Source organism: Corvus moneduloides, chromosome 9 (assembly GCF_009650955.1).
Source record: "Corvus moneduloides isolate bCorMon1 chromosome 9, bCorMon1.pri, whole genome shotgun sequence".
Taxonomy (NCBI): Eukaryota; Metazoa; Chordata; class Aves; order Passeriformes; family Corvidae; genus Corvus; species Corvus moneduloides.
This window is the reverse complement of record NC_045484.1, coordinates 4,488,676-4,514,842: the sequence shown is the minus strand read 5'-3', so window position 1 is coordinate 4,514,842 and position 26,167 is coordinate 4,488,676. Positions and strand designations below refer to the sequence as shown.

Genomic DNA, 26,167 nt, shown 5'->3' with positions numbered 1-26,167 from the left:
TGGAGCTGAACTGGCATGTACAGAACTGCCTGTGATGGTGGTAGTGCCATTCATAGGGTTTGCTGGAAGGCAGAAACACTGGGATGAGGGCTGGGGTAGGACTGACTGAGAACGTGAAAGTCAGCCTCGAACATGGGCTTAGATATTGGTTCTGCTGGAGTCAACCCAGTCCTTTAAGAAACACCAGAATTTGAGGTAAAAATACTCCCAGACCTGATGAGAAGCCAGAGTTACAGGTTAGATGGGATACTGGGAGCAGCTGGAGAGAGCTGAGCAGTTGACAGCACAAGAAGCTGTAGTTATTTGTAATATCATAGAATATCCTGAGCTGGCAGAGACCCACAAGGACCATGGAGTCCAACTCACAGGACAGCCCTGAGAATCCCACCACATGCCTAAAAGTGTTGTCCAAACACTTTCTGACCTGTGGCAGACCATGGAGAGAGAGCAAAGGGGGAGACCAAGGACCTGTGAGCAGCACGAGGCCCTGAGCGGTGGCAGAGCAGGCTCAGAAAGGTGCCCAACATCTGCCAGTGGCTGCAGTGAGTCCTCCTGGGGCTTCCTGCTGGCTGAGGTTATTGTGAGTGGAGTCACGGGCTTTGCTTTGGGAGACAAAAAGCACGTGTGTTCCAGAGTTCAGGGGGAAATGGAGCAGAGACTGGCAGTGGGAAGGAGGCAGCTCATCTGCTGTCAGCCTTATCATCATTTATTGAAAATTAGCCTGAAATTACAGAAACATATTCCAGTGGAGGATGAGCAACAGGTAATAGCAGCAATTAAGCTCGAGGAGAGCATTCCCTGGAGTAAATTAGAAAGATGTGGGTCAGGAGTACAAGTGATTTTCTTGACCTGAGAGATGAAGGCAGAAAAAGACAGAAGTATGTCTTTGGAAACCAGAGAAGGAATCAAAGAGTGACTGAACAGTCCTCCTAAAGGAAACCCTGCAGCTGCTGGATAAATCTGAGATCTGCTGTGCCCAGCAGAGGAGAAGTGGGCTCTACTGGCTGCAGCCAGGATTGGGACAGTCACTGTGTTGCTGCCTGTTCCGAGCTTCCCCTCCTCCCTCCCAAAGACATGTGCTCCAAGCTCCTTTGTTCCAAGTGCAGGCAAAGCCAAATGTAACTCAGACTCTTCAGCAGTGTCTGACTGGCCGGTCTCCCCGGGTCCGCCCCCAGTCCTCCCCTTTCCCCTTCTCCTAATAAAAGATGGTCGAGGGGAGGCAAACGCGCTCTCACTCAGCTCAGTGACTTTCCTGTGAACATCTCTGGTTGTCTGTCTCATTTGAAAGCTTCTAACTGCAGGGAATTGAGCGAGCAGGGAGCTGTATTTCTCCCTCTTTGCTTCTGCTGATGGTATTTGCTCTGCAGCTGATTCAGGTACCGATTCTAGAGCTACTAAAGTGCTAGATCGCCCTTGCTACCTCTCAAGGCTGCTCGAGGCATTGAAATACAAGCGCTAGCCGGTATAAAGCTGAAAAGATACCTTCCGCATTTGGCGCCCAGCGTGCTATCTCTGAACTCCGGTTCTGAGAGACTTTCAGGGTGTCCCGGCAGCTGTGTGTCTGCTGGAGTTAGCTCCGCACGTCCTGCTGCGCCAGCTCTGTGTGGCAAGGTGTTACTTTTTGTGTAACATCGAGCCCGGAGCCTCAGCCTGTACCCCCAGCAGAGGAGAAGTGGGCTCTACTGGCTGCAGCCAGGATTGGGACAGTCACTGCACTCCCATGTTGGGATAAATCTGGTTTTGAACTATTGGCTCTGATTAAGAAGATAGAAACATGTCCTGGTACCAGGCCATTTGTGTTGGTATTCAGGCAAGTAAATGGATGACCTGGGTTCTCTCCAGTCTAATAGATCAAGGACTAATTTAGTCAGTTGTTGCATTTGGACTCAAAAAGATTTGCTGTGAAACACACAGTGAAGAATTAACACGTCTCTCCTGAGGTTTCTCAAGCCTTTGGTTGTTTTTATCTACTTTCTGCATCACAGATTTATTTGGACCGTGATTCCACAGGGCTCCATGCAAATTGTATGTTACTCCCTGAAAAGAAATCCCAGCGCAGGAAGGACATAGACCTGTTGCTGGAGAGGGACTTGGGACAAGAGCCTGGAGTACCATTTGACAAGGGGGAATGGCTTCCCACTGCCAGAGGGTTGGATGGGATATTGGGAAGAAATTCATGACTGTGAGGGTGGTGAGGCCCTGGCACAGGGTGCCCAGAGAAGCTGTGGCTGCCCCTGGATCCCTGGCAGTGTCCAAGGCCAGGTTGGATAGGGCTTGGAGCAAGCTGGGCTAGTGGAAGGGGGTGGAACGGGATGGGCTTTAAGGTTTCTTCCCACCCAAACTGTTCTGGGATTCCATGAATTGCACGGGATGGCTCAGAGCAGAGTTGATCCTGGGCACAGCCCTGCAGGCTCAAGTCCATTGCCTTGAAGGGGCCCTGTCCCACCAGGGCTTGCATGAAATAAATAGAAATAAAAGCTATAACGTATGAAGCATTGACTGTGGAAAATTTACCCATTTAGTGCTTGCTAGCACAAACATCTTGATGGTGGCTGTCCTGGAAAATGATGGGAAAAATGTCTCTGAATCCTCCACAGAGCAGTACAATGATCTGGAGGAATTATCTCCTTGAAGTATATGTTATTACTGGGGGCTGTGCCAGAGTGTATAGGCAGCTGTCTCTCTGTAGGAAAAAGGCTGAGGGGTAATGGAACAATTGACAAGCAATTCCTGGGATTATATTTGGGGATTGTAACCCCACAAGAGAAGCACCTCTGGCTTTGTGGTTCAAAAGGGACCATGGTAAAACAATCCTGGGCAGCTGTACCAGAGGAAAACTGTCACCAGTCCCATCATCATAAACTGTCTCCTACATGGCTACAATGGTTTGTAAAAAACAATCACAATGCAAACATGCTCATGGACAAAAATGAGATTAAAAATTGTGAAGATGTGGGGCTGGTGGGTACCCCGAGCCTGGGACATGGTGTTGCCACCCCCATGGGGGATGTCACTGTGGGTCAGCAGATCACTTGGTCTTGAGCACCAGCGCTGTGTCGGGTGGGTGTGCAGGGATTTCTCCACCTGTCCACTCACCAAGTCCCGGGGAGCTGGTGGGAGAATACCCAACCCATGGGAAAGATGCAACTGGCAGCAACTCACTGCATCCCTCGTTAAGTAATGCTGGGCATGGAAGCGGGGAGTGGACACAAAGCAGCTCCTTGTATGGGATGGAGGGAGTGCCCTTGGGAATGGGCTGCCAACCCAACGTATGCGAGGGCACAATGATTAGGCTGAAACTCATTAGCAAAGTGGATTGCTCTTAATGACTCCATTGATTTTTCCCTAACAAAATGAGAAACGGACAAAAATAAGCACAGTATACAATGATTTAGTGCCGCCTCCCGGCATTTTCTTCCCGTCCTTTCTGCGAGGGCTGTAAACAAAACCTGATGAAAAGGGTTCCCAGCGCGGGGCCGGGCAGGGGCTGCCCAGCCGGGCCCCTCAAAGGGGCCACTGTGTCCCCAGCCCTGCCAGCCCGCAGGAGAAAGGGCTGCTTGCTCCCTCCTCTGCCTCCCCTGCCTCCTCTTCCTCCCCTCCCACCTCTCCCTCCCCTTCCTTCTCTCCCTCCCCTGCTTCCTCTCCGTCTTCGTCCTCTGCCCCTCCTGTCCCTCCCCTGCCTGGCCCAGTCCTCCGGCACAAGGGGCCATTGAGCCGGGCAGTGTTGTTTATTGGCCTGTCACCCACACAATGGGGAAAAGGCCTTTTCCCTGCGATTTTTTCTTTCTCTTTTTATTCCCTAAAAGGATATCATGAGCCATGGTGCATCCCCTGGAGGGACATCAGGAGGGGAGCACTTGGGAGGTGCAGCAAGGGGAGAGATGCCCTTCTGGTTTGAGTGCAGGCGGCAGGAAAAGAACATCAGGCTGCTTTTTAATTTACCTTAAATTCACACACTCGTTAAGAAACACTCAGAGTGTTCTGTGGACATCTACAAAAGCTGACAGTTGGATTTTGAAACTGCAGAGGTGGGAAATGGGATTCCTCAGGAATTAGATGGACTTGGAGGCATGTATTACAGTTCTCATCTTCCTCAACATAATTCATTCACACTTTCAATCATTAAATCATTAATCTCAGAAATCACAGAATTGGAAGGGACCCACAAGAATCATTGAGTCCAACTCATGTGAATGGCTTATGCAGGGATTGAGCCCACAATTTACTTAGTCCATGGGTGGCCCATGCATTCCTGTTAGTAGCCACTTGCTCTGTACCTCTGGCTCCTCTGGATGCAGGAGCCTGCTCCCCTGGATGGGATTTGACTGGAAATCATGGAATCGTAGAATCAGAGAGTGGTTTGGGTTGGAAGGGACCTTTAAAGGTCACCTGGTCCAACCCCTGCAGTGAGCAGGGACACTTCCACTAGAGCAATGTGGTTTCTGCAGGCTCTTAGCTGACCATTTCCCATGAGGTTTTCCCAGGCCTCCCAGGATAACTGCCCATCTCAAGCACAGCAGCCTCTCAGTGATCAAGAGATCATCTCCTCCAGCATTTGTCAAGCATCCTCTGAAACAACCAACAGGTCAAAAATGGACATTTTAAAGTATTTTACTGGATTGGGGCCAAAGTTGCCTTTCTTCTGCCAGCAGGGAGTGGCAGCCCTCTGCCCAAGGAGCACCGAGGACACAACCCTTGTCTTGGATTTCTGATGCAGCGGGAAAGGCTGTGACAGCAGGGTTATTTTAATGTACTTAGAAAACCCTTCTGCTCTCAGTGCTGGGCCACAGGGAGTTGTCAGAGCACTGCACATTACTGGGTGTGGACTCCAGCAAAGCCAGGCTCTGCAGTCCCACCATCGGTGCTGGGATTTTCACTGCAGAGACATTTTGGAGCCTTTGTTCATGGTGTGCAGCCCAGCTGTGTGTCCCAGATAAACTGATTGCTGTTAAGAACACCGATCTCTCAGTTTTTTTAAACTTTTGTCTTTCCTGCTCTCCTTCTCCAGGTGCTCAGGTGATACACCCAGCACACGGGAACAATGGGAAATAGTCCAGAGGTTGAGATTTTGTGTCCTGCATTTGAGGCACTTGTTTGATGCAAGATACCCTGGGTGCCTTGTACTGAACAGCTGAGCTCCAGCTGGTTTTGTGCAGGGGGACAAGGACAGTGGCTCCCAGCGGGTCCTTTCTTGCTGCTCTGCAAGAACGGGTAGGGAGGGACAGGATGTGCCTTCTCCAGACCATCCCAAGGGGAATACCCAGAGAGATGCTGCTCCACACCTGTGTTTGGGATGGGATAAAAGGTATAACATGACTGGTCTGATAAGAAATCCATGTTTTGTGAAGCTTAGGCTGAATCCCCCGTAGTACAAGCGTAATTTCAATACGAATGGTATCTTTTGCTCTGTGGTTAAACTCTTGCTGGGGTTATCAGATGAGCGATTCTTGTTCACAGCAGCTGCCTTGTGTTGCTCATAGGATTACATGCTTTGTTGCTTTTGCCTCAGAGATTATCCTTTCACAACAAATCTCGGGGCTGTGTCCATCAAAGTCGATCTTTACATAAAAGCAGGTTTGTAAATCAGTTTGTTGGACCTCCCCTGGAATTCAGTATATGGGGGACGTTTATGAGATTAATAGTGACAGAAAGAGAAGTGTCTTCTATCCTGGTTTCCTGCAAATTCCCTGTGTCTATGGTTCCTACCCAGCTCTGAACTTAAACCCCCCAGGTTTAGAGAACTGCTCTCAGTAAGCATTCCCTGGATTTATTCCTGTGTGCTGTCTCCATGTACCGACTGCCTGGCCTTTGTCCCTGCAGGGTCGTGACTACTGTTCAGAGGAGGAGGATGTCACATAGTGCCAGCTCTGCGCTCGCCCCAGGAGCACCTCCAGTGTAAATAGATCCAACCCAGCCTTCTGGATACAACCTTCAGGATGTCTGCTCGAGCGAACAGCACTCCATAACAGAAGACCATTTCCACATTATATGCTCCATTCAGTTACAGTGTTTCCTAATGAACACATGAGGAATATTGCTAAGAACTCCTAAGGAACTGTTTTTGTTGCTGCTAGTTAAAACTTGTTGCAACTTCTCACTTTTTTCTGTGTCCAGATACGCAGCAAATCCTTAAAAGTTAATCCAAAAGACGGTGTTGATTTTCTTGAGGCTTCTGGCCTGTTTTCTATCAGATGAGGTAGTGTTATACCAAGCTTCCATAAGTGAACATCCAAGCATCTAAGAAACACCCCTAAGCTGTGTGTCCTTCCGCGTCGGGGCCGGAGTGCTTGTTAGTGCTGGTGATTCCAAGCTTTGGAGATGGGATGTTTTTGCCATGGCAGGCCTTGTTTCTCAGCTGAGAAGAAGCTGAGAAACTATTATCCATTAAAAGTATGTTATCACTGAAATACTGGAAGTGATACAGGATCAGGAATTTGTATTTTAAGAGGAAAAAAGTTTCGTTTAACAGGTATCTTAATCAAGGACTAAGCTTGCAGTATTGGCTTTGCTGAGCACGAATGGGAGTGTGATCACAATCATTTTGAATCTCTTTTTTTCTAAGAAAATAAACATTTTACTGTTTTTATGTATTCTTGTCTTTTACCATTCCTACAACATGATGTTTTAAGAGTCTGGGGACAAGGAAGACCAAACCTCTCCTCCACCTTGATGTGTCCCGTGCATCTGATCTCTTAAAGCAGCTCTGTGCCAACTGGGGGGATCTGTTGGGTGTCCTGTAGAGTTTATTTTTCCATATTAAATGGAGAGGATATTACCTTCTCAAAAGCAGATGTAATATTTTTAACAAATGCTGTCATGAGTTAAAAAAAAAAAAAGGAAAAAAATACAGCTTTTGTATTTATTATTTCAAAGAAGATTGTTACCTCTGCAGATATTTCTTCCAGCTTTGATGCCATATGAGGGCAGGGTTTGCACTGCATCCTGTGAAGAAGCTTTGTCAGTGTAGTTTGCTGTCCTTGTGTTGATTTCATTTGTGGGATGGGTGTGGACCAGACTGAGGTTGCATTAACAGCATCTCTTAGGATGTGGCTGACACTTGAGTGGGGCACTCCACGCAAATATTGGCCATTTTTCACTGGGCTTTCTGAAAATCACATCCCGTTAAAGAATCTAAGTCCCTCAAAGATCACCTGTGACCTCTGCAAATCTGTAAGTTGCTGCTGAATTTCTTGACTAAAGAGGTTTCCCTCAATGTTCGCTCTGATTGGGCTGGACAGTCCACATCAGAAGATTTCATTCCCCATCACTACTGTGCCATACCTGGAATATGTCCAGAAACCCCCAGCTCCCTCCTGCTGCCATCCCTGCACTGGATTTACCTTTGGCTGTTGGGCAGGGGATGAGGCAGTGGGGACAGACCTGGGAGTTGCTCATATTCCTGCAGGGTTGGGTGTGAGCCCATCCAGAAGGAGCAGCTTTCCAAGCAGCAGCTGTGAGAAATCAACTTCTTTCCTGAAGGCAGAAGCTATCTCTGGGCTCCACAGGTCCCTGGTCCCCTGGCAGCCTCAGTCTGAGCCCAGTGGTTGCTGTATCCCAGGATTCAGACAACTCCAGAGCTTCAGCAGCTTCCCCTATAAAAGCTCCATGTCAGGCTCCTTTATGGCATGTTCAGCTTTATCCTATTAATGGTCAAAAACCACCAGCCAGCTCTGATTTCCCTAAATCCTCACTCATTTGAGCAGCTGCATTGGGCAGGCAGCCCTTCTCAAGTATCCTGACCTCCCTGGAGATGAAGTTTCTCTGCCTCCCATCACATCGCCCTTCCTGGGGCTGTGGCATCTCTCAGTGCTATGGAGCCGTTGGGTTTGTGATGAATTCTTCAAGGTGATGTCTCTCTGCTCCTGGATACGATTTTTTCCATAATTTATGCCAGTTCTCAAGCAGGTAACTACGCTTGGGAGAGTCGAGAGACTGCACATTTCAATTATTTAAAATACTTTGATTAATAAAGAGTCCTGGGGCTTGATCCCGCAAACCCTTCTCTGCAAAGTGCTTTGGAAAGCTCTCACAGTAGTGCAGAAGTGCTGGGGTTGGGTCTGTTCTTCTGAAACATTTCCTTGTCCAGGTGTAAATGTGTGTAAATGTCCCCACACAAACACTGACACATCATGGTCTTTCTTTCAGCCTTCTCTTAGTTTTAATAATTCTTTTATTTCATGTTTTCCTTGCTGCTGCTGATGGCACTAGAGACCTGCGCTTCTGTGGACGTTTTGTGAGCGAGGAAAAGCAATTCCCATCTTACCTGTGGTCGTATTCCAACCAGCAGCAGGTGCTTTAGACTTCTGGATGAATTACAGCCTCCTGCTGGACCTGTAGATGGCAATATTTGTGTCAGCCTGGGTCGGCTGTTGTGCTGCTGGCTGGGAGGCACCAGGGTGTGCAGGAGGTTTGGAACCTGCTGTAGTTCTTCCACCTTTGCAAAATCCTGGGAGATTTTGTTAAAAGTCTGAACATATGTGGCAGATGAGGGCCTGTAATAATATAAGCAGATTACTCTGGCTGAAAATGCATCTCTCCTTGGAGCCTACCTCCCCATTGCTTTGCTCAGCTCAAATGCATTCAGTGGCGTGGAAAGGAGGAAGGTGGGAAGAGGAGGAAAACTGCTCCTATCTGGTACACTGTGCTTGGCTGTAAATGGGATTTCATGGTTCCTCTCGAAGTGCCAGGGAAGTTATTTGAGGCCCAAACTTCTCTTGAGGAGGCTGATGCAGTATTTCCCAAACTCCACATCATATTCTGGGATCTTGGAGAAAATTGTGGTGAAGAGGTTTTGCAGTCAACCTTCTTCCATTGAAGTGCTTTCTCCTTTGTCCAGAGCCCTTTGAGTGGTGCTGATTTTCTTCCTCGGAGCCTGCCCCAAGCATTTGGAGGGGTACTGGGGAGCTGCTGCCCACCCCAGGCCCAGCATTGGGCCATGTTGTATCTCATGTTTAATTACTGGGAGTTCCACTTCACCTGTGCCCCCTCCCAGCCCCTTCCATCCCCCAATTAACATTAGTTTCCTCCTTTGCATTCAGTGAGAGGTTTGGTTCTTTTGAATTAGGTCTCCCTGCCAGGATCCAGCAGAACCATCTCTGTGTCCTCCCCTGCCACAAGCCCTTTGTGGCCATGGATGGGCCACACAGCTCCAGGCTGCCTCACTGACCTCTCCCTGCCCTTGTGCACAGCAGGAGCAGCAGTGCTTTAACAAGAGGGGAGATCTCCATCCCAGGAATGCCCTCATTCCATCGTCCCTGTGTGCATTCGGGTGGGTTCTGACCTCAGCAGCTGGATGGTGCCCGGTGCTGCCACGGCTGTAGGGGAGAGATCAGCAGCATCCCAGGATTTCTTGCAGTGTTCCTCTTTGTTGCTGTAAGAACACCCAGGCTGATGACTGGCCCCAGAGCACAACAGGTATTTAAACTCTGGATGATAAGGCAGGAGCAAAGGGGTCGATGAAGCACCAGGGAGACGTGTTTGAACTCCAAAGACATCGCTGTCATCACACGAGAATCGGCCTGGAGACAAATATTCTGTTCCCAGCTATTTCGGTTTTACCGGGTCTGTAAAACAGTAATCTTCTGTCACTTCCATTTTGGAGTTGGCAATGACTCAACTCCAGATCAGCCTGGCTGACACACCAGACCTTCAGGATAGGAAGGGGTGGGTGATGTGTGTGACTGTCAAAGAGCAAATGTCATACAGGCTTTGCACAAAAAGGGTGGTTTCCAGTTCCACTGTGGTGGTGGGGCACTGCCACAGGGTGCCCAGAGAAGCTGTGGCTGCCCCTGGATCCCTGGAAGTGTCCAAGGCCAGGCTGGACAGGGCTTGGAGCAACTTGGGATAGTGGAAGGTGTCCCTGTCCAAGGCAGGAGGGGTGGAACAAGATGATTTTTAAGGTCCCTTCCCAACCAAACCATTCTGGGATTCCATGACTATAAAACCAGTGCCCTGACTCAGATCCTTTGTGGGGTGTTGGGGAATCTGAGCAACATCCCCTGTGCCAAAGAAGCTTTTACCTATCTGGGGCAGCTCCAGCCCAGGGGGGAAGTAACGGCACTTGCACTCTGGAAAATCAAAAGCTTTGACCTCAGCCAAGGTCACTGTGTGGTACAGGCAATTTTTAGGGTGTTCACTGAGAAAGCACAGATTTATGGCACTTCCTGCCAATGTGGCTTCATGGAAGATGCTTTTGGGAGAGTTGAACACTGGAAGACACTGCTTTGGGTCCTGGTACTGCTGGGCAACTCTCCTTTTTCAGGCTGAAATCCCTCTCTGTTTAATTTAACTCTGTAGGTGTTTGGGGAAGAGGAGATAGGAAATGCAGGGATGGCTTTGGAGAGGCACCTTACTTGCTTTGTTGTTGCAGGGATCTGACATCCAAAACGTTGGGTAAGCACTGAGTGAAATTCCTGTTATTGTTACTGTGCTGTTGTGGCAAAGGGAAAGCAGCCCCAGCTAAGGGGACTGCAAGATGTGAAAGTTGGTAGAACTCAAAGATGTTCATGTCTTTGCTTTTCAAAAAAAAAACCATTTTCTTTCAGTTTAGCCGCACACATCTAGCCATGACATCCAGGGAAATGCTCACTTTGAGTCTGAAGATGGGAGAGTCGCCATCATCATCCTCTTCAGGATCATCATCTTCATCATCAACACATGTGGGACTGTGAACCTCCTTCATAAAAACCAACTCAAACACCAGCCTCACAGACACCCATGGCAGCAAAAAGAGCAGCCTATGATTCTTCCCTCTTGGAATGACTCCCTTTCTTGTCCCTGCTGCTCTGCCATCCCAGATGGAGCCTGGTAGCAACCATCCTTCATCCTTGCCGAACGTCCCCCCTAAAGCCTTCGAGGTGTGAGTTCAATGGAAAATTCATATATTTAATTCTTTAAATATATATATATGTATATTAAAAAAATTAAAATTTGAGACAAAAAGTTCTAAAGAAGCAGTTGCTGCGGGAAGCTAGAAAGCGTGTGGGAATGGAGCATATTCCCGGGGTTTTGGCATTCTGCTTTTGTGTCTATTAATAATCCCCTGGAGTGAGTCATATGGAGCTGCATTTATTCACTGACTCGGAGTGAGCTGCTACCCAAAATAGCAGCTCTGTAATTTTTTATGATGCTGTAATGCCAGTGCAGTGAAGATTGACATCATTTGAGGGAGATGCTCCAGCCTGGCACTCAGAGAACCCGTGTCCAGCCCCACAAGGAACGTGCAGAGCCACGTGCTCTGTTACATAAAAGCGCCGGAGAGCCAGCACGGGCGGAGATGCCTTTTCTGTCCTCACCTGTGCATCTTTTGCCTGGATTTTTCCCCCTTTAGGCTTTCTAAGCGTTCTTTGCTCATTTTCTTCAATCACAAGGAGCATTGGGCCAGAGGATGATGAGGAAATGGCTTTTTGCTGCGGAGGGGAGCCTCAAGCACACCTCAAACCATCAGCCTGCCTGCCAGGAGAAGAGGTCCATACGGAAATCCTGAAATGCATCAAATTCAGTTCATCCTTTTTCTCACCCACGTTGCTGCTCCGTGTCCCTTCCTGAACCCCTGAGCATTCCCTGGGCCAAGGCCTGAGCCCAAAATCTGCGGGCTCCTTCCCAGCCCAGTGTTCCCGACCGGTGGCAGTCCCGGGTGAAGGGCAGAGAAACACTGGGGTACAGTTTGGGTTGGGTTTTTTAAGGATGAATCTGGTTTTCTGGATTGCTTCTCATTCTCTGCCCTGCACTGCTGCCTTCAGGTCTGTCTTGGAGTGGCAGCCAGTGGGGCATCTGAGACATCCCAGGGTGGCCCCACTGCTCCCCAAAAACTGGTACCTCTGGGTACCAGTGAGTACCACACAGGCTTTGTGGAACAATTTTGGCTAAAATGCCTCTGCAGGGGTCCCAGCCCTGGTGCCCTGGCATCACACTGCACTCTCTACCAAAGGATTAGGAAAGATGAATTTGCCCGTGCTGGGGATTAACAGCCTGGGTGAACTTCCCCAGGTAAACAGTGTTTTATAGGCTCCATTCCAGCTGGAAATGTTTATTAACGTCATCTATTCATGGAGTGCTTTGGGAGAAAATGGAACTCCTGCCACAGCAGCTTTGGGCCGATGTGGCTGATGGCATGAGCAGCAGCTGAGGCTGAATTTTGGTCAGAGCAGCTCAAGTCCTTCGGGTGACCTGCATGGAAAATGGAAATGTGACAAATGAGTAACAGGCCCTCAATACAACCACTGGCGTAAGTTAATAAATGGTTTTAATAGGAGGGGTGAGGACCTGGTGCCACCATGCCTCCCTTGTCCTTCAGGCATCCATCCATGCAAGGAGCATCCCAGGGGAGTGGGAGTGTCAGGAACCTGTTCAGACCCAGAAATAAACACCTCAATTGTCCTGATTTCTTGTTATAAAAGAAATACACGGAGGGGCAGGGCCCACCCTGGCTGTCAATTCTGTTTTGTCTTTGCCTTTGAAGCAATCACATCCCTCTGCCTGTACAGGCAGCACCTCTGATGACCCCTGAACTAGGTGCAGGACACTTGCAGAGTGTTCTGCCTCGAAGGAGGCAGAAAGGGCCTTTGCTCCAAAATACTCCAGTCCCTAAGTCCTGATGTTCCCAGAACATAAGGAAGAGTAGGCTGAAGAAATTTAGCACTTCCCTAGCAAGGCTGACAAGGGTTTCTACTTCATAAACACTGCTCAGCACTTGAACGAGGACTTGAATTTAGGGCTCCTGCATCTTAATCCTAATTTTCCTAATCCTAACTTCCATAGAGGAAAAACTGATAGGAATAGAGGTGGTGGAGGAGAGCTCGTAACAGAGGAAGGATAAGGGATATGCCCCTCCAAGACTCACCTCATCAGGCCCAAGTGAGACCTGGCTTTTTCATTCTAAATTAAACAGGTTCAGCAGTCAAAATGAACTTTTGAGGGTCTGTGTTGCGGTGCTTGGTTTCCTGCGTTGGTTCAGCAAGCTGCAAGCTTCCCAGAGCGCGCAGTGGGGCTGCTTGGGGAGAGCAGCTGTCCCGCTTCCCGTAGCCCTTTGGGGCGGCCCCGCGCTCCTGCTCCGGCCAGCTGGGCTCCGCAACACGGTGATGGTAAAGGAGGCAGAAGGGTCCCTGCATGGCGACCACAGAGGAACTTTTATTCACATGATGACCAGCCGGTCCCCAGAGAGACCACGTGGGCAGGGAGCCAGGGGTTTTCTCAGATTGCAGGGACGGTACATGGGCAGAGTTGGGGTACTGGAACCAATAGGGAGAACCAGAGGGAGCAGCCAGGACTAGGGGCAGGGAAGGGGGGACAATGTGGAAAAGGCAGACAATTTAGTAAGAAAAGGAGTGGGGAAATACAGCACCACAGGTCTGGATTCTGGATTTTAAAAATAAATGTTAATAATAAAATAGTAACGTCTGAGTCATAGAGAAGAGAGGTTGAAATAGTCCAATGAGATCTGGTTGCTGAGAGCCTGTCCAGTTTCAATTCTAGACTGAAAAAGTGGTGTTTTGGTTATTACAATACCTCTGGGTTCAGCCAATCTCCCGGTAAAAATTCCAGGCTTCTCCAGGGTGGCAGCTGTGAATCTGCTCCATCCCCTCACCAAAGCTGCCAGTGAAGGATTGGTGACTGCCTTGCTGAAAATGACAGCCAAGAGCAATGCAGAAATGAGCATCAGTTCAGCACAGCTTGACCAGAATATTTACATTTTATTAAATCTTTACAATCAGCAGTTATAATCAAGTACACAATTCTGTACACGGATTATGTACATTTTAGCCCAGACTTTTACATCACAGTACATAGTTGCCCCTAGAAATATTGTGTACACTTATCACCAGCGAGTAAAACCCAACAACAGTGTTACAGCACCTGGTATTTGACATCTTCCATAAGAAAATATACGGCTGTAAATTGGTCTGGCTAAAAAAAAAAAAAAAAAGCAACAAACCAAAAATCTTATAAAATCTGAACATACAATTTTCATTCACAGAATGGTTTGTTTTCTATGTTCTGACTGATGCCTGTTGCATAAGATGTCCTGTTTTTCACCTCTCAACACACACTCATTGGTGCCTACTCAGGGACGCTGGCAGGAGGAGGAGAACCAGAGCTGGGCTCATTCTCAAACTTCATTAAGAAACAATAAATGTAAACAATTAAGAAGATTCCTCTAAGATCAAATGAGAAATTAATTGGCTGAATTATATGGCATGGAATAAGTGCTAGTTGCAGCTGTGATTCCTGAATTCTTCAGTGTTCAATACCATACAAGGAAATGTACAATGCTATACACAAAGGGTGATTCCTGATTAATGATCTACAAGCAATATTCCATATGCAGGGAGCAGACTTAGAAACATTTGGGAAGAAAAACCTTTCCAAAAGGGTTTTTCTTTTCGATGAATACATTCTTTCTGCTTTTTAAGATGACAGTAACAGAAAACTGAATTCTTTCCAGAATGATATGAACAGGTTAAACTAAAGCCTATGTCCTCATAAGGAAATAGAGTGAAAATAACCTGAATAAAACTGTCCCCCCAATTTAATCCTCTTTCCCAAAAGGTCAGCCTTGCCTGATTCAGTTCTGTAAACAAAGCTATGGCTCTTGTGATGGTTTCAAAAGTGAAGGAGAACTAAATGAAACAAAAACCACCCCAGAAGGAAGGAGGCAACAATTATCTGAGGTAGGCCACCACCAAAATGCTGCCCTAAATCCATATGGAGTTCTGGGATCCCTGGAAATCCCTGAAAAGGTAATGCCTGTTGCTCTACTAACAGGTGTAGAGAAAGCAGTTACTAAAAATGAGCTGGTGATGGCAGAGAAAGTTAACCTTTTAATAAAATTTGATGTCTACACCTAAATCTGCAAGTAAAAAAAAGAAAACCCTTAGCTGCTATATTGAGAGAGTAATGACCAGAAGCCTCTAGGATATAAAAATAACTCTATTTCCACCAAAAGAGCTACCAAGAAGGAAGATGATGTCCATGTCAAAGAGCATGGGAACAAAGATACTCCTTTTGTGGCACTGAGCACTGACAGATCAACGGAATTCTCTGAGTGAAAACGTTTGATCTGTACCTGATGGTTTGATCCTGCACTTGGCCATGTCCTGGTGCTCCCAGGGCTCCAAGGACACTTACAAGGCTCCCACGGTCAAATGCTTTCTATGAAGAAACTCATGTAACAAAACCCATAAATAAAAACATTCCCAAATGAAACCCCCCAGCTGCTTCAAGTCCAAACCTCCAGACAGTTATTTGTGCAAAGGAATGACAACTCCATTTAAAAGCTAATTTCTTTCAAAGGACACTTATTCACTATTCCTCCTCAAACTCCTTCCTACCCTGGTGACTTAAAGTTCTGGATGGTGTTTGGATGGACTGCCATGCTCTCAAAAGGTGCCTGTGCATTCTGAGACTTTTGAAAGCAAGTGTGGCTGAGTACATGGATCCAACATTTCCTGGGATTGCTCTGCTCACTGTACAGAGTATAAATACAGAGTATGGCTGTGCTACTTAACAGTTGCATATTCAGCACATGTAATTTCACCAGCTAAATCAAAGGTGCAGTCCAGAGTGGGGCTTCCTGTTTATTTACTCCATTGCAATGATGAATATAAACCTTCATTTTTAGCCTGGTGCAGCATATAGGCAGTGTTCAATTAGTCTTTAATATAAAACAATTTTTTGAACCACAATTCACTAAAAGCAGTTTATATAAATCAAGTTAATTAGTTTTTGGCAGTTTCTCTGGACACAGTCAAAATGCCTCTGTTGTTTAAACTTCCCCATTTTTACTTAAATGTAATGGGGATAAAAAATTAGGACTCACCTGTAACAAACTCCAGAGCCTGGAATAACACCCCTGGACTCTGAACATTCAATTGACCCAACAGGCACTGCCCTCCCTGCCTGAAACACCACATACACAAGTTGCATATAAAAAGAACAATGGAGTCAAGCTGTTGGAAGTCAAACTTGCAGAAAAAGGTTTTGTTACAGCTGATGGATCCGTGTCCTTTCAGAGACTTTCATATCTTGGGGCAGATTGGAGTTTTTCCACCTGAGAGGCCGAGGGAAACACCTGGGACTCAACACCTGCCTTGTCTGCTTCCCCTCAGCCTCCAGCAGGACATTCCCACACCTGTTCCTGGTGGCCCCATGGCTGGCCCAGCCTTCCTGACAGGACCTGTCACAGCTTGCCTTTGGTTTGTACAATTCCTCCAGCTGGAAGCGGAGCAGGAGGGTAACTCCCAGGTCCCCGTGTGGTTCCTCGTGGTAAGGGGTGCCAGGAGTGATGAGCTGCACTGTGATATGTCAGACAAAACCAGACTGCTTCCAGTTGTGCAAGCACCTGGAAACAATTCCCCTGCTGCTGTAAGGAAGGCTTTCAGCTGGGGAGGGGTGGGTGCCCCACCAAGAACCATTCCGTGGTCTGTCACCCCACCTTGCTCAACTGCTTCCCAGAGCCCCAGGAGTCCCCCTGGAGCCTGGAAGGCACGATTCAGGCTTGTCCCTACCTGGGGGCACAGCACCAGCCACAGGGCCACACAAATGCTTTGATTGCACGTTCCCATTTTTAAACAAGAAAAATTAAAACATACAAAGAGCATGTGCTGGAATTCTAAGGTGTTTTCCAGGTGACACCTGGTTGCTCATCCCAATACTGAATATGTTTTCTCGGATATCAGGGCCTCACTTCTACCCAAAGAGGTCTCCATTTGTTTATTAACAAATAAGTTATTATTACAAGTCATAGCTCATCCTTTTCCATCATTTCAAATGCTTCTATATCTTCATTCCAGTCTGCTAATATGGATTCCATAGGCTGGACTTTACTATCCCAGTGAGCTTTGGAATTGGACTCTGTCTGGGTGTTTTGTTCCTGAGGCTGGCTGTCCTCTGGTGTACATGCTGGCTCCGGAGCACTGGCCTCTGCAGGTCCAGGGCTGTGGGGATCCTCATCAGCCCTGGGAACACTGGCACTGTCTGTGCTGGCAGGAGACAAAGGATCAGGGTCACCAACAGCAGAGCTCTCTCCTCCTCCATCAGGCTCCTCACTGACTGCTCCAGCATCCTGAGATTCTGAAGGAGCTTCCTCGGAATTTGGTTTGTGTGAATCATTTTCAGATGATTTCTGGTCCATATTCTCCATTTCCAAGTCTTTGAGAGGGAAGGAAAAAAGAAAATAAAAACTAAAACAACCACAGGAATGCAGCATTTTATTATGTATTCCAAAATCAAGGTCACTTCCCTTGGCCTTATTTCTTCAAGGAAGTGCAGACTTACCAGTGATATGAAAATTTAATGGTACTAGGGAATATATTTTACAGAGGGATAGGAGGGAAGACTTTTAAACACATTTTAAGTGAGGGCAAACAATGAAGTAGGGCCCGTTTTGGTTCCTCAAACTTCAGGAGTGACTTGTGGGTCAGTGCCAGTTACCCTTCTTCAGCCTTAAGCAAATAGCCACTGCGTGCACTGAACTTTAATGCTGGATTTTAAAGCACTCCCAGATCCACCAGGATCCCACATCAGAGCAAGTCAAAATTGGACAGAGTTTCCTAAGTTTACTGAACTGTGCATTTGAGAGAGCCAAAGCCAGAGCCTCCCCATTCAAAGCAAGTAACACATGTCTCCCACGTCCCAGCTTAGCTCCCAACAGCTGCCCAATTTAGTCATGCAGATTTCTCTGGGTTTGATATTTATGGCTATAAGCAGGACACTGATATTTCAGAATTTCTAGGGAATTTAACTGCACATGCCACTGTTGACATGGGATACTTACTGCTATCAATAATGTAGTTTGGAATCATTTTACCTTTAAAGATTGTTGCTGGGATTCCAAACGGAAGCACGAGGAGGGGGGAAGAAGCAGATATGGATTACAAACTCTCAAAGGCAGAGCTATCTTGTATTTAGCATTTTGTCAGAGCACTTAAGCACAGTTATAAACAGGAGGGATTTGTAAGTAGGAAGAAACAAGATGAGATTTTGGCATATCCCCTTTGCAAATAGGCTGATTTTCTAGAGATACTTGTTCTTACCTATTCTGCTTGGACACAGCAGTGCTACAGGGGAAGCTTACAAGAGGAAAATCTGGAATTTTCTGCCACATTCAGCATTTCAACTGGGAATGTATTAGCTTGCAATTTTCTTGCATTATACAAGAACACCCACAAAACATCTGAGGTCGGCAGCCTTATTTCTCATGATAACCACTTCTCCTTAGATAGACAAAATAGTTCTAGCACTTATCTGTCTCCTTGTGTGTCCCAGGAATGTCACTGGGGAGCTTGGTGAGGGAGAGGCGTTCACAATGTAGGGCACTGGAAACACACTGTTCCTTATGCTACTTCAAAGCAGCTGGTAACAAAAAGGATTCAAAAGGAATCCTAAAGGCTGGATTTTCTCATTAGCCAAAGTGACATTTAACTTAGGAACAGCATTTCTGGATGTCACCTTGTGGGGGGAGTAGATAATGGTATCTCTTAGATAATGGCTTTCTTAATAAAAAACTAACTCCAGTGTCAAACAGAAAACCATGGCACCTCTGGGCAGCAGTGCAAATCATTCCTGACCATTTTCCATTGTGCCACAGCACAGACGAGAGCTGGATTTATAATAAATCACGTCTAACCTTACCTCTGTCTTTTGCTTTATCAGAAAGAAGCACCTCCACAGCCTCATACTCCCGGATGGCATCCAGGATGATGTTCCCTTCCTTGTTGAAGAGGAAGAGCATGGGAATGGTGATGTCATCTGTGTTCTTGCCATCCCCGGCCATTTGGAAGAGAGGGGCTGTGTCACTGCTGCTGCCCTCATTGTCATCTAGGCAGAGCACACCAGAGGAAGGGCAAACTTCCCGTTAGATCGCCTGCATTTAGAGTGGCCTCCCCTGCCCAGTCACTTCAGAGCAAACCCCAACTTGGTGTGTTTTCCTCCACACTTTTCATTTGTATCCCCATTCTTCCTCAGCAGTTAGTACTGACAGCACCCCGCGATCCTTAAAGTAGCAACTTTCAATTTGCAAAACCACTGACAATCGCCCATCCCAATCTGTGTCTGCACAGAACCAGACAAACCCCAAACATCTCTTCAGCTTCTGAAAGCACAACTGCTGTGCTTCTCAGCTTAAAGCTTGTCAGCTTTCCTGTATCTTCAAATCTGTAAAATCAGGTTACATTTACACAAATTAAGAACTTGGAATTGTATTTACCAATGACAATGCCTCCTATTGCTCCAGCTTTCTGAATGTTTCGTGCCTTTTCAGCAAACATGCACTGGCCTCTTTGCATCAAAGCAATTTTCTCTTTCACTGCCTCAGGATTAGTGATCTCTGAGCATCCATTATATGGCTTAATGGTTGCAACGAATCCTCTTGTCTGTTTGGAAAAAACAAAACTAAAGATAATTAGAGCACTACAGTCATGCTTGTGAAAGATTCCCAAGTATTTTTGTTCCTTCAGTCACTCGAACGCATTAAGTATTGTCTTGTGTCAGTGCAGACAATCTGTGCCCTGAAACTGAAGCTCTAGAAGCAAAGAGTGACTGAGTGAAAACCTAATTCTCATAATCAGTGTGGTTTGTCTACACCTGGGAAGCGTTGTCTCTGGAAATTTCTCTCCTGTGAACTGCTAGTCTGGAACTCCTCTTTGGGGTTGCAACTTGGATTTTCCTCCTGCTTCCCATAGGGACCACTGCCTCTGTGGTACTGCCCTCTTCCATCTACACAGAGCCTTCTAGAAAAGCTTTCATAAGAACAACTTACTCTTAACTCTAAAAAGGCTTCTGGTAGCTCCTGGCTGACATGGAAGGAAAACTTCCCTAAATCACTGTCTCCTTAGCTGTGCACTGCAGACTGGATATCCTTGCTTCCCAACTCATGCTGTGCATGTGTGTTAAATCCTAAACCATGGCTGATGGCTCAGGAGCAGGGCACAGACAGATAAGCCACTCATCCCCACAACTGTCACTGCTGTCATTGTCGCCACTGGGGCCTGTCAATTTAAGCACTGTAATTAATCGATCACCTGGATGCCCTCAAACAGCAGCAGTACTGTAAAGCTGAGGCTTGTGCAACAGGGAAAGGAACAGATCGCACCACATCTCACATACCCCTGCTTTGTGTTTGGATAAGTCCATCCCAAACTGTGCTGGCCCAGCAGTCAAGACCACCCTGCCAAAGAAGGGATGGGAAACAATCTGGACAGCACGAGGAGGGAGCTGCTGCTCTTTCTGCTGCTGGCTGGAGAGTTCAATCATTTCCTGCATGAACCGTAAGCCATCCTCAGCATCCAGGGAACTTGCTGCCTGCAGAGAAAAGAATCAACAATTTTATCTTAAATGTTTGAGGAACTTGGGGGAAAAGAAGTTGTGTTTGCTTGGACCATTGCTACAAAGCTTTTAACACACAGGATGGATGCTCACTTCCACTCATTCATCATTTCACAAAGGTTTAGCACCTGCATGCACCACCGAGGAGACTGAAAATATACAAATATATAGACCTCATAAAGAAATGAAAGTATCTCATGCTGAAAGCAGTGTTTTCAGCCAAGATGCTGCTGGCTACATCACTTCAACATGAGCAGCCTCTACCTAAATTAGTGGAAGATTAGTTAAAAGTGTTGCTGATGCAAAATATTAAAAAGCATCAGCCTGCTAAATATAGCTACATATCCAGCTCATGTGCCTCCTTCCACAGGGTGGCTGTCCCTCCTGAAGCTCCAGGTGTCAAATATCATTGCTAGGATGACTTTGCTGAGAGCTCTAAAAACTAAAATCCTGCCAGGTCTTACTTGCACTGCGTGCTGTACTAATTGTACTCGTCCATCTTTCAGATGGATCAAACTGACTCCCATCTTCTTCAGGATCTCCAAGTGCTCAGGATTACTGGCCATGAAATCTCTGGCTCTCAACGGTGGTTTTGGTCCACTTCCCAAACTCTCTTCTCTGCCAAAAGATATCAGAGATCAAAGCTTTAAAAACCAGACTGTCCTTGAAACAGAGCTCTAGTGTTATCCCTGCCATCACAAGACTGGAATTCTTGGCACACTGAGTGCATGCTTCAGTGGAATGCAACTTCTCAATCAAGTTACCTTTTTTTAAAGTTGTCTCTATTATCAATAATTTTACAGTGCAAAACCTCCCCCCAGTATCGATAACAAAACTGCCATGTTCTCTCTCATTTGTAAATAGTCTGCATTATTGCAAGACTGACCAAACCCAGTCTTCCCCATACAGCTGCAATTCAGTTTTATTCATGAAATACAAGTATAGAAGAGGCGATCAGGAGGACAAACTTCCTCAGCCTTAACACTGCCCCAAATTCCTCAAAACACGTGCAGTTATGTGTGGCAGCATAATTTCCTTACTACAAAGAAGATTTTCAGAATTGTTCAGGAGACTGCAGAAATTAATTTTACAAATCAGAGAGACACACTTCCTGTGATATTCCAAGTGAGAGCTGCCGCCGAGGCATGTGGCACATTCAGCTCCTTCTGCTTTGAAAGACCTGCTAATTCCAGCTGGAAACAAACTAAGTCTTGCTGAGGATGCCAGAGAAAACCGAAGTGATTTCTCCTGTGACCAGGAATCATCCCTTTGGCTATCCATCCCAAAAGGACTGGCAGCTCCAGCACACCTCACACAGAGCAGACCCTGTTCCACTCAGTCCTGCGCTAACAAAAAGAGAGGAAGTATCCATCTTACGCTCTGGAAATGCCCCGGGGACAGCTCTTATCCACCACGTTCTTCAGAGGCTCACGAATGCTTTGGGCAAACAGGGGGTCATTTGGGAAGAGGATCTGGGTGTTTGGACAGGTCCAGTCAAAGTTGCTGTCGTCCAGCTCTGTGTACTCTGTGCTCTAAAATGACAGATACAGAGTAAAAAAATGCAGGTTTTATTTTTACATAGAGAACATCAACAGATAAGCCTACCTTAATTAATCTGTGTACTGGGGACATGCAGCAGCCAAGTGCAATAGGGTGCAAGCAAGTGCACTTCAAGCCCTTGGACAGACAAATACAACACCCATTCTAATTTGTAATTTACTAAATTTATATACAGTTTCTAGATTCTTTTTTTTGCAGAAACAGCTAATCCTCTGCTGGCAGACTACTTCTCAAGCCTGCTCACAACAAAGCCTGTGCCCTGTATTTTATGTGCTGGACAAGTAAAGGGAGTAGTTCTGGTTTCACCTGATACTGGCTTTACAGCAAGCGACCAGCTGAAGGCTTTAGGTCATTCTTACTGAAAATGTCACATTTTTTCAAGTGAACAAAAGATTTTCCTCCTCAGGAGCCAAACAGACTTGCAAGTCTGGACAAGCAAGGATGAATCTCTATGTAATTCAAACAATTTCTATTTTTAGGAAAGATGGCAGAGTGAACATCTGCACAAATTGCTGGTTTGTAACATGTGAAACCATGTGGAACATGTCTGGTGGTTTGGAGCCACATTTAGCCTGTCCTCAGCTTAACAAATAACTAGTTATAGCTAACCAGCAAGCTCATTTTATAACTCATAAAAATTAATGTAGTACTTATCTACCTGAAAAGACTCACCCCTCCTGTTTGCAATATTGGCTAATGCAAAGTCAAGTATTTAAAGGCTCCCTAAAACCCAAGACCTAAAGGGCTGCTACTAAGACATGACCTTTCCTGTTTATGAGAGCAAATACAAACAGGATGTTGGGTTGATAGTACCAAGCATCTCTCTCACAGTTTGTTTTAATAGCACCTTATTTATGTTAAAAATCATTTACACATTCCATTCATTCAGATAAAATTCCATAACAGAGGAACACCCAACGTCACAGCCCTTCAGCCACCTGACACCATCTTCAATACTTGGATTATGCCCATTTGCAGCTTCGACTCGAAGAGCTTAAAAAACTGCATTTGAGCAATTTATTCCATCCTCCCTACTGGCCTTTCATTAACATTTGCAGTTCTCAAGAGAACAACCCAAGTTAGGCCAGCACTTAACACAGTACCAGCTGTGGGAACCCTGCCCATCAAATTCTTATATTGGGAACAAAAATTACATAAAATGCTCCTTCAGACCCTTCAAAAATCTTCTTACTTAGTTCAAAAACCAGCTTCTGTTTCCAAAACTCAAAGAAAAAAGATAAAATCTCAGGGACAGAACATTTCAGAGAGTGTGTGGGATCTCCACCATGAAGGAACATTTAACACCTAACCCACGACTCATTAAAACATAACCAGTGTTTGACATTAACATCAAATAACTAAAAATTTGTCACTGCTTAATGCTAAAGTCCATCAAATAGGGTGATTTTTCCAGGATACATGGCTTGACACACAATACAAACCTTTTCCTCTGATGCAGGCATTATTGTAAAACTCTTAGAAAATGTTAGAAATATAGGCACAAATAAGGGAATTTGTGTCCTTGAAGTCTCAGACACAATTTTCTCTTTCTCTTCTTCCTTTTTCTTATTGCCTTACAGACAAATTATGTCACCTTACTGACCACAAAATCAAAAAATCTGAGGATTTATGATGTTTCATGGCACAGCTGTACTACTCCAGGTTATTTTGGAAGGTTAAGTAATTTATAAACCCCTAAGTGTTCTCACATTTACACAGTAGGTGCCTACTGCATGGGCTAAAGTGATTAAACATCCCAAATCTGTCTGCAGCTGTATCTTGTCAAATTAACTCCACAGCTGTCTCAAAAAACCTCTCAAAATTTGTTCATGTGCTAAAACTAACAAGAAAAACATAGGTTTTAGAAAAAATAATAAAAAAATAAAGATGGGGACAGAAATATCCTACTGTGTTATCTTCCAATTTATACAGAAGTGGGGAATGATTTTCTTTTTAAATCTTGCTATTAATTCGTATCTTTTTTCTCAAGGTTCAGCAGTGCAGAATCCAGTCATTACTCCTACTCTTGTGACTGGCACTGTAAATATGATGAAACAGTGCCTATTAGACATGTTCAAACTGGTGTGCTTCCTCAAACTATTATCTTTCCTGATTTTATTTCCATTTCCCCTCAAAAAAAGGAAGTGTACCACAGAAACTGATTTAGACTGGAGCTGTTACATACTATATTTTTTTTAGAGATGGTTTGATTTGTAGTGGAGAGCCAGAGTGGCAATAGATGAGCTTCTGTAGTGAAGATATAATCTTCGATGTCGAAAATCATGTCCTCCTTATCAGCAAACAGCAGGTACAGATATTTAAACATCTCGGCCAGGAAGAATGAGTCCATCCTGTGGAGAAAAAGGGGATGTGCTTTATGGAGATCTCCTCATTTCTAGAATATCAGTAAAATAAATATTCCTATGGCTCCATCTCTGAAGACTTCATGACTATTACTGCTGGACATAATTCCATTAGCATTCCTTCCACTTGGAAGAAGCTGTGTTTGGAGGGAAATGATTCAGCACATTCAGTACAAAACAGCATTACAGAAAAAACAAATAAACCTCCTGACAAACTTACAGATTTGAAGTATATTTTGTTTGAAAGTAATTAATCTATTGCTCTGAGACAAATGAACAGTTATTAAACTAAAAATATTCTTATGGAGCACACTGTAACACTACTGAAACAGTTTATAGACTGTTTCAATGCATTTACAGTTCAATACAAACAGGTAATTTAAGATTTGGTTATCAGACTGAAGACAGACAGCTCCTCAAATATCAATTAATTCAATTACATAAACAAGGCAATTTGATTTTTTCTGTATTTTTGTATTTAAAAAAAACTTTTTGCAAACTTTACCTGTCTTCATGACTTCCTGTACGAACATCCTTCATTGCAGCAAACCCACAGGGAACTCTGGCATACTTGTTCAAGTTTTCAATGAGGGTTTTTCCTACTTCTAGGTAGTAAGGGTCTCCTGTAGCCTATGAAAGAAAAGCAAACCATTTTTGATAACCATTACATCTTGTTTATATCCTAAACTAGGCTCCACTGGATAAGTTAAGCTGGAGATATGCTACTCAATTCTATATTGAAATAAAACAGCAACAAAATTCTAGGTGCTAGAAAAAGTGCTCAAAGGTCAGAAGAATGAATGTGACTGTACCTTATACAAGAAGTAGGTGCTTTCAGCAAATTCAGGCCTCAGAGGATGCTGAGCCCAGTGAACTCTGAAGTCTGTTGTGAATGCCTGAGGATGAAAGAGAACAGACAAAAATAAATGCAGGAATACAACCCAAACACAGGTTTATTTGAATTCTATGTTAACTATATAACCAGCCTAGCATTGATAAATACCATTTTTGCAAACATACCTACCACCTGACACCTCCAGTGCAGTCAAGTGTCACTGCACACTGACAGATGGTTAAGCAGCTGTTTCTAAATTAATACCACAGGCTACAAGTCAGATATCTAAAAATTTCCTAGTCTATCTAGTCACTGTTACCGTGCACCGGGAAAAGCCACTTCTGTCATATATTCACTAGTATTTCATACTAAGATTTAAGTCTTTGCTTAAGGGATGGTCTGTTGGCTTAAATACAACTACCTAACCTTTTAAAGTTTCCTTCATAAATACAAAACACAAAAAAAACCAACCAAAAAAACCCATAAAGAGCCAAATCACACCATTTTAAAAGGACTCAAAAAAAAAAAAAATCATTCCAGTGCTTAGCATTCTTTGCTCTCAGTAACCACAATAGGTGAATGTGATGTTAATTAAAATGTTCTCTAACAGAAATAAGCTTACACCAGAGAAAAGTCAAAATTAAACCTGGAGTCAGAAGCTTTCAAATATAATCTGGGTCATCACAGATCAAAGACACACACTTCAGCAGATAAACAAGCTTTTCTGTGCACAATGGACTTGCTCAAAGACTTGCAGCATCTGTAGTAAGTTTGTGTGCTGACTTTTGAGGACATTATACAAAATCTCAGAACATTCTCTCAGTCAATTCAGCCTTTAGGTTCCTTCCCCGGGTTTATAAGGATGACTGTGATCTTTAGCATTAACACTATTGTGTTTACCAAGCAGCTACTATTACTATTGCACACTGAAATGAGTTGAGGTCAGTTCTGAAAGACTGAAATATGAAGTCTAAGCAATTGTTAATAGCAGCAGCTTCCCGCTGTTGTGTTAATAACAGCATAACTGAAGGAAAAATATTTCATATCCCAAACACAGCTGTCAGACATGCAGAACTACAAATCATGT

The 26,167-nt window shown here is 45.2% G+C and overlaps 2 protein-coding genes across 6 annotated transcripts in view; one reads left to right on the top strand and one right to left on the bottom strand.

Moving 5' to 3' along the window:
- The window catches only part of C9H1orf21 (chromosome 9 C1orf21 homolog), a 115,017-nt gene extending 101,093 nt beyond the window's left edge, over positions 1–13,924 (top strand). Inside the window, exon 6 of one of the 2 annotated variants that reach the window (XM_032117842.1) lies at positions 10,545–13,924. In XM_032117842.1, coding sequence (XP_031973733.1) covers positions 10,545–10,670 — 126 coding nt within the window. In that variant the 3' untranslated portion in view covers positions 10,671–13,924. Of the gene's footprint in view, positions 1–5,820; positions 6,591–10,544 lie in introns of those variants that run through there. The other variant, XM_032117843.1, reaches the window with a different exon arrangement.
- The window catches only part of EDEM3 (ER degradation enhancing alpha-mannosidase like protein 3), a 25,767-nt gene continuing 13,271 nt past the window's right edge, over positions 13,672–26,167 (bottom strand). For 2 of the 4 annotated variants that reach the window (XM_032117817.1, XM_032117820.1), the window contains 10 exons: positions 25,058–25,141; positions 24,751–24,875; positions 24,068–24,233; positions 21,700–21,854; positions 20,787–20,940; positions 20,104–20,298; positions 19,205–19,370; positions 18,631–18,816; positions 17,774–17,821; positions 13,672–17,148 (listed from right to left, as the gene is read on the bottom strand). In XM_032117817.1, coding sequence (XP_031973708.1) covers positions 16,739–17,148; positions 17,774–17,821; positions 18,631–18,816; positions 19,205–19,370; positions 20,104–20,298; positions 20,787–20,940; positions 21,700–21,854; positions 24,068–24,233; positions 24,751–24,875; positions 25,058–25,141 — 1,689 coding nt within the window. In that variant the 3' untranslated portion in view covers positions 13,672–16,738. The remainder of the gene's footprint in view (positions 17,149–17,773; positions 17,822–18,630; positions 18,817–19,204; positions 19,371–20,103; positions 20,299–20,786; positions 20,941–21,699; positions 21,855–24,067; positions 24,234–24,750; positions 24,876–25,057; positions 25,142–26,167) is intronic. The other 2 variants (XM_032117818.1, XM_032117819.1) reach the window with 2 other exon arrangements.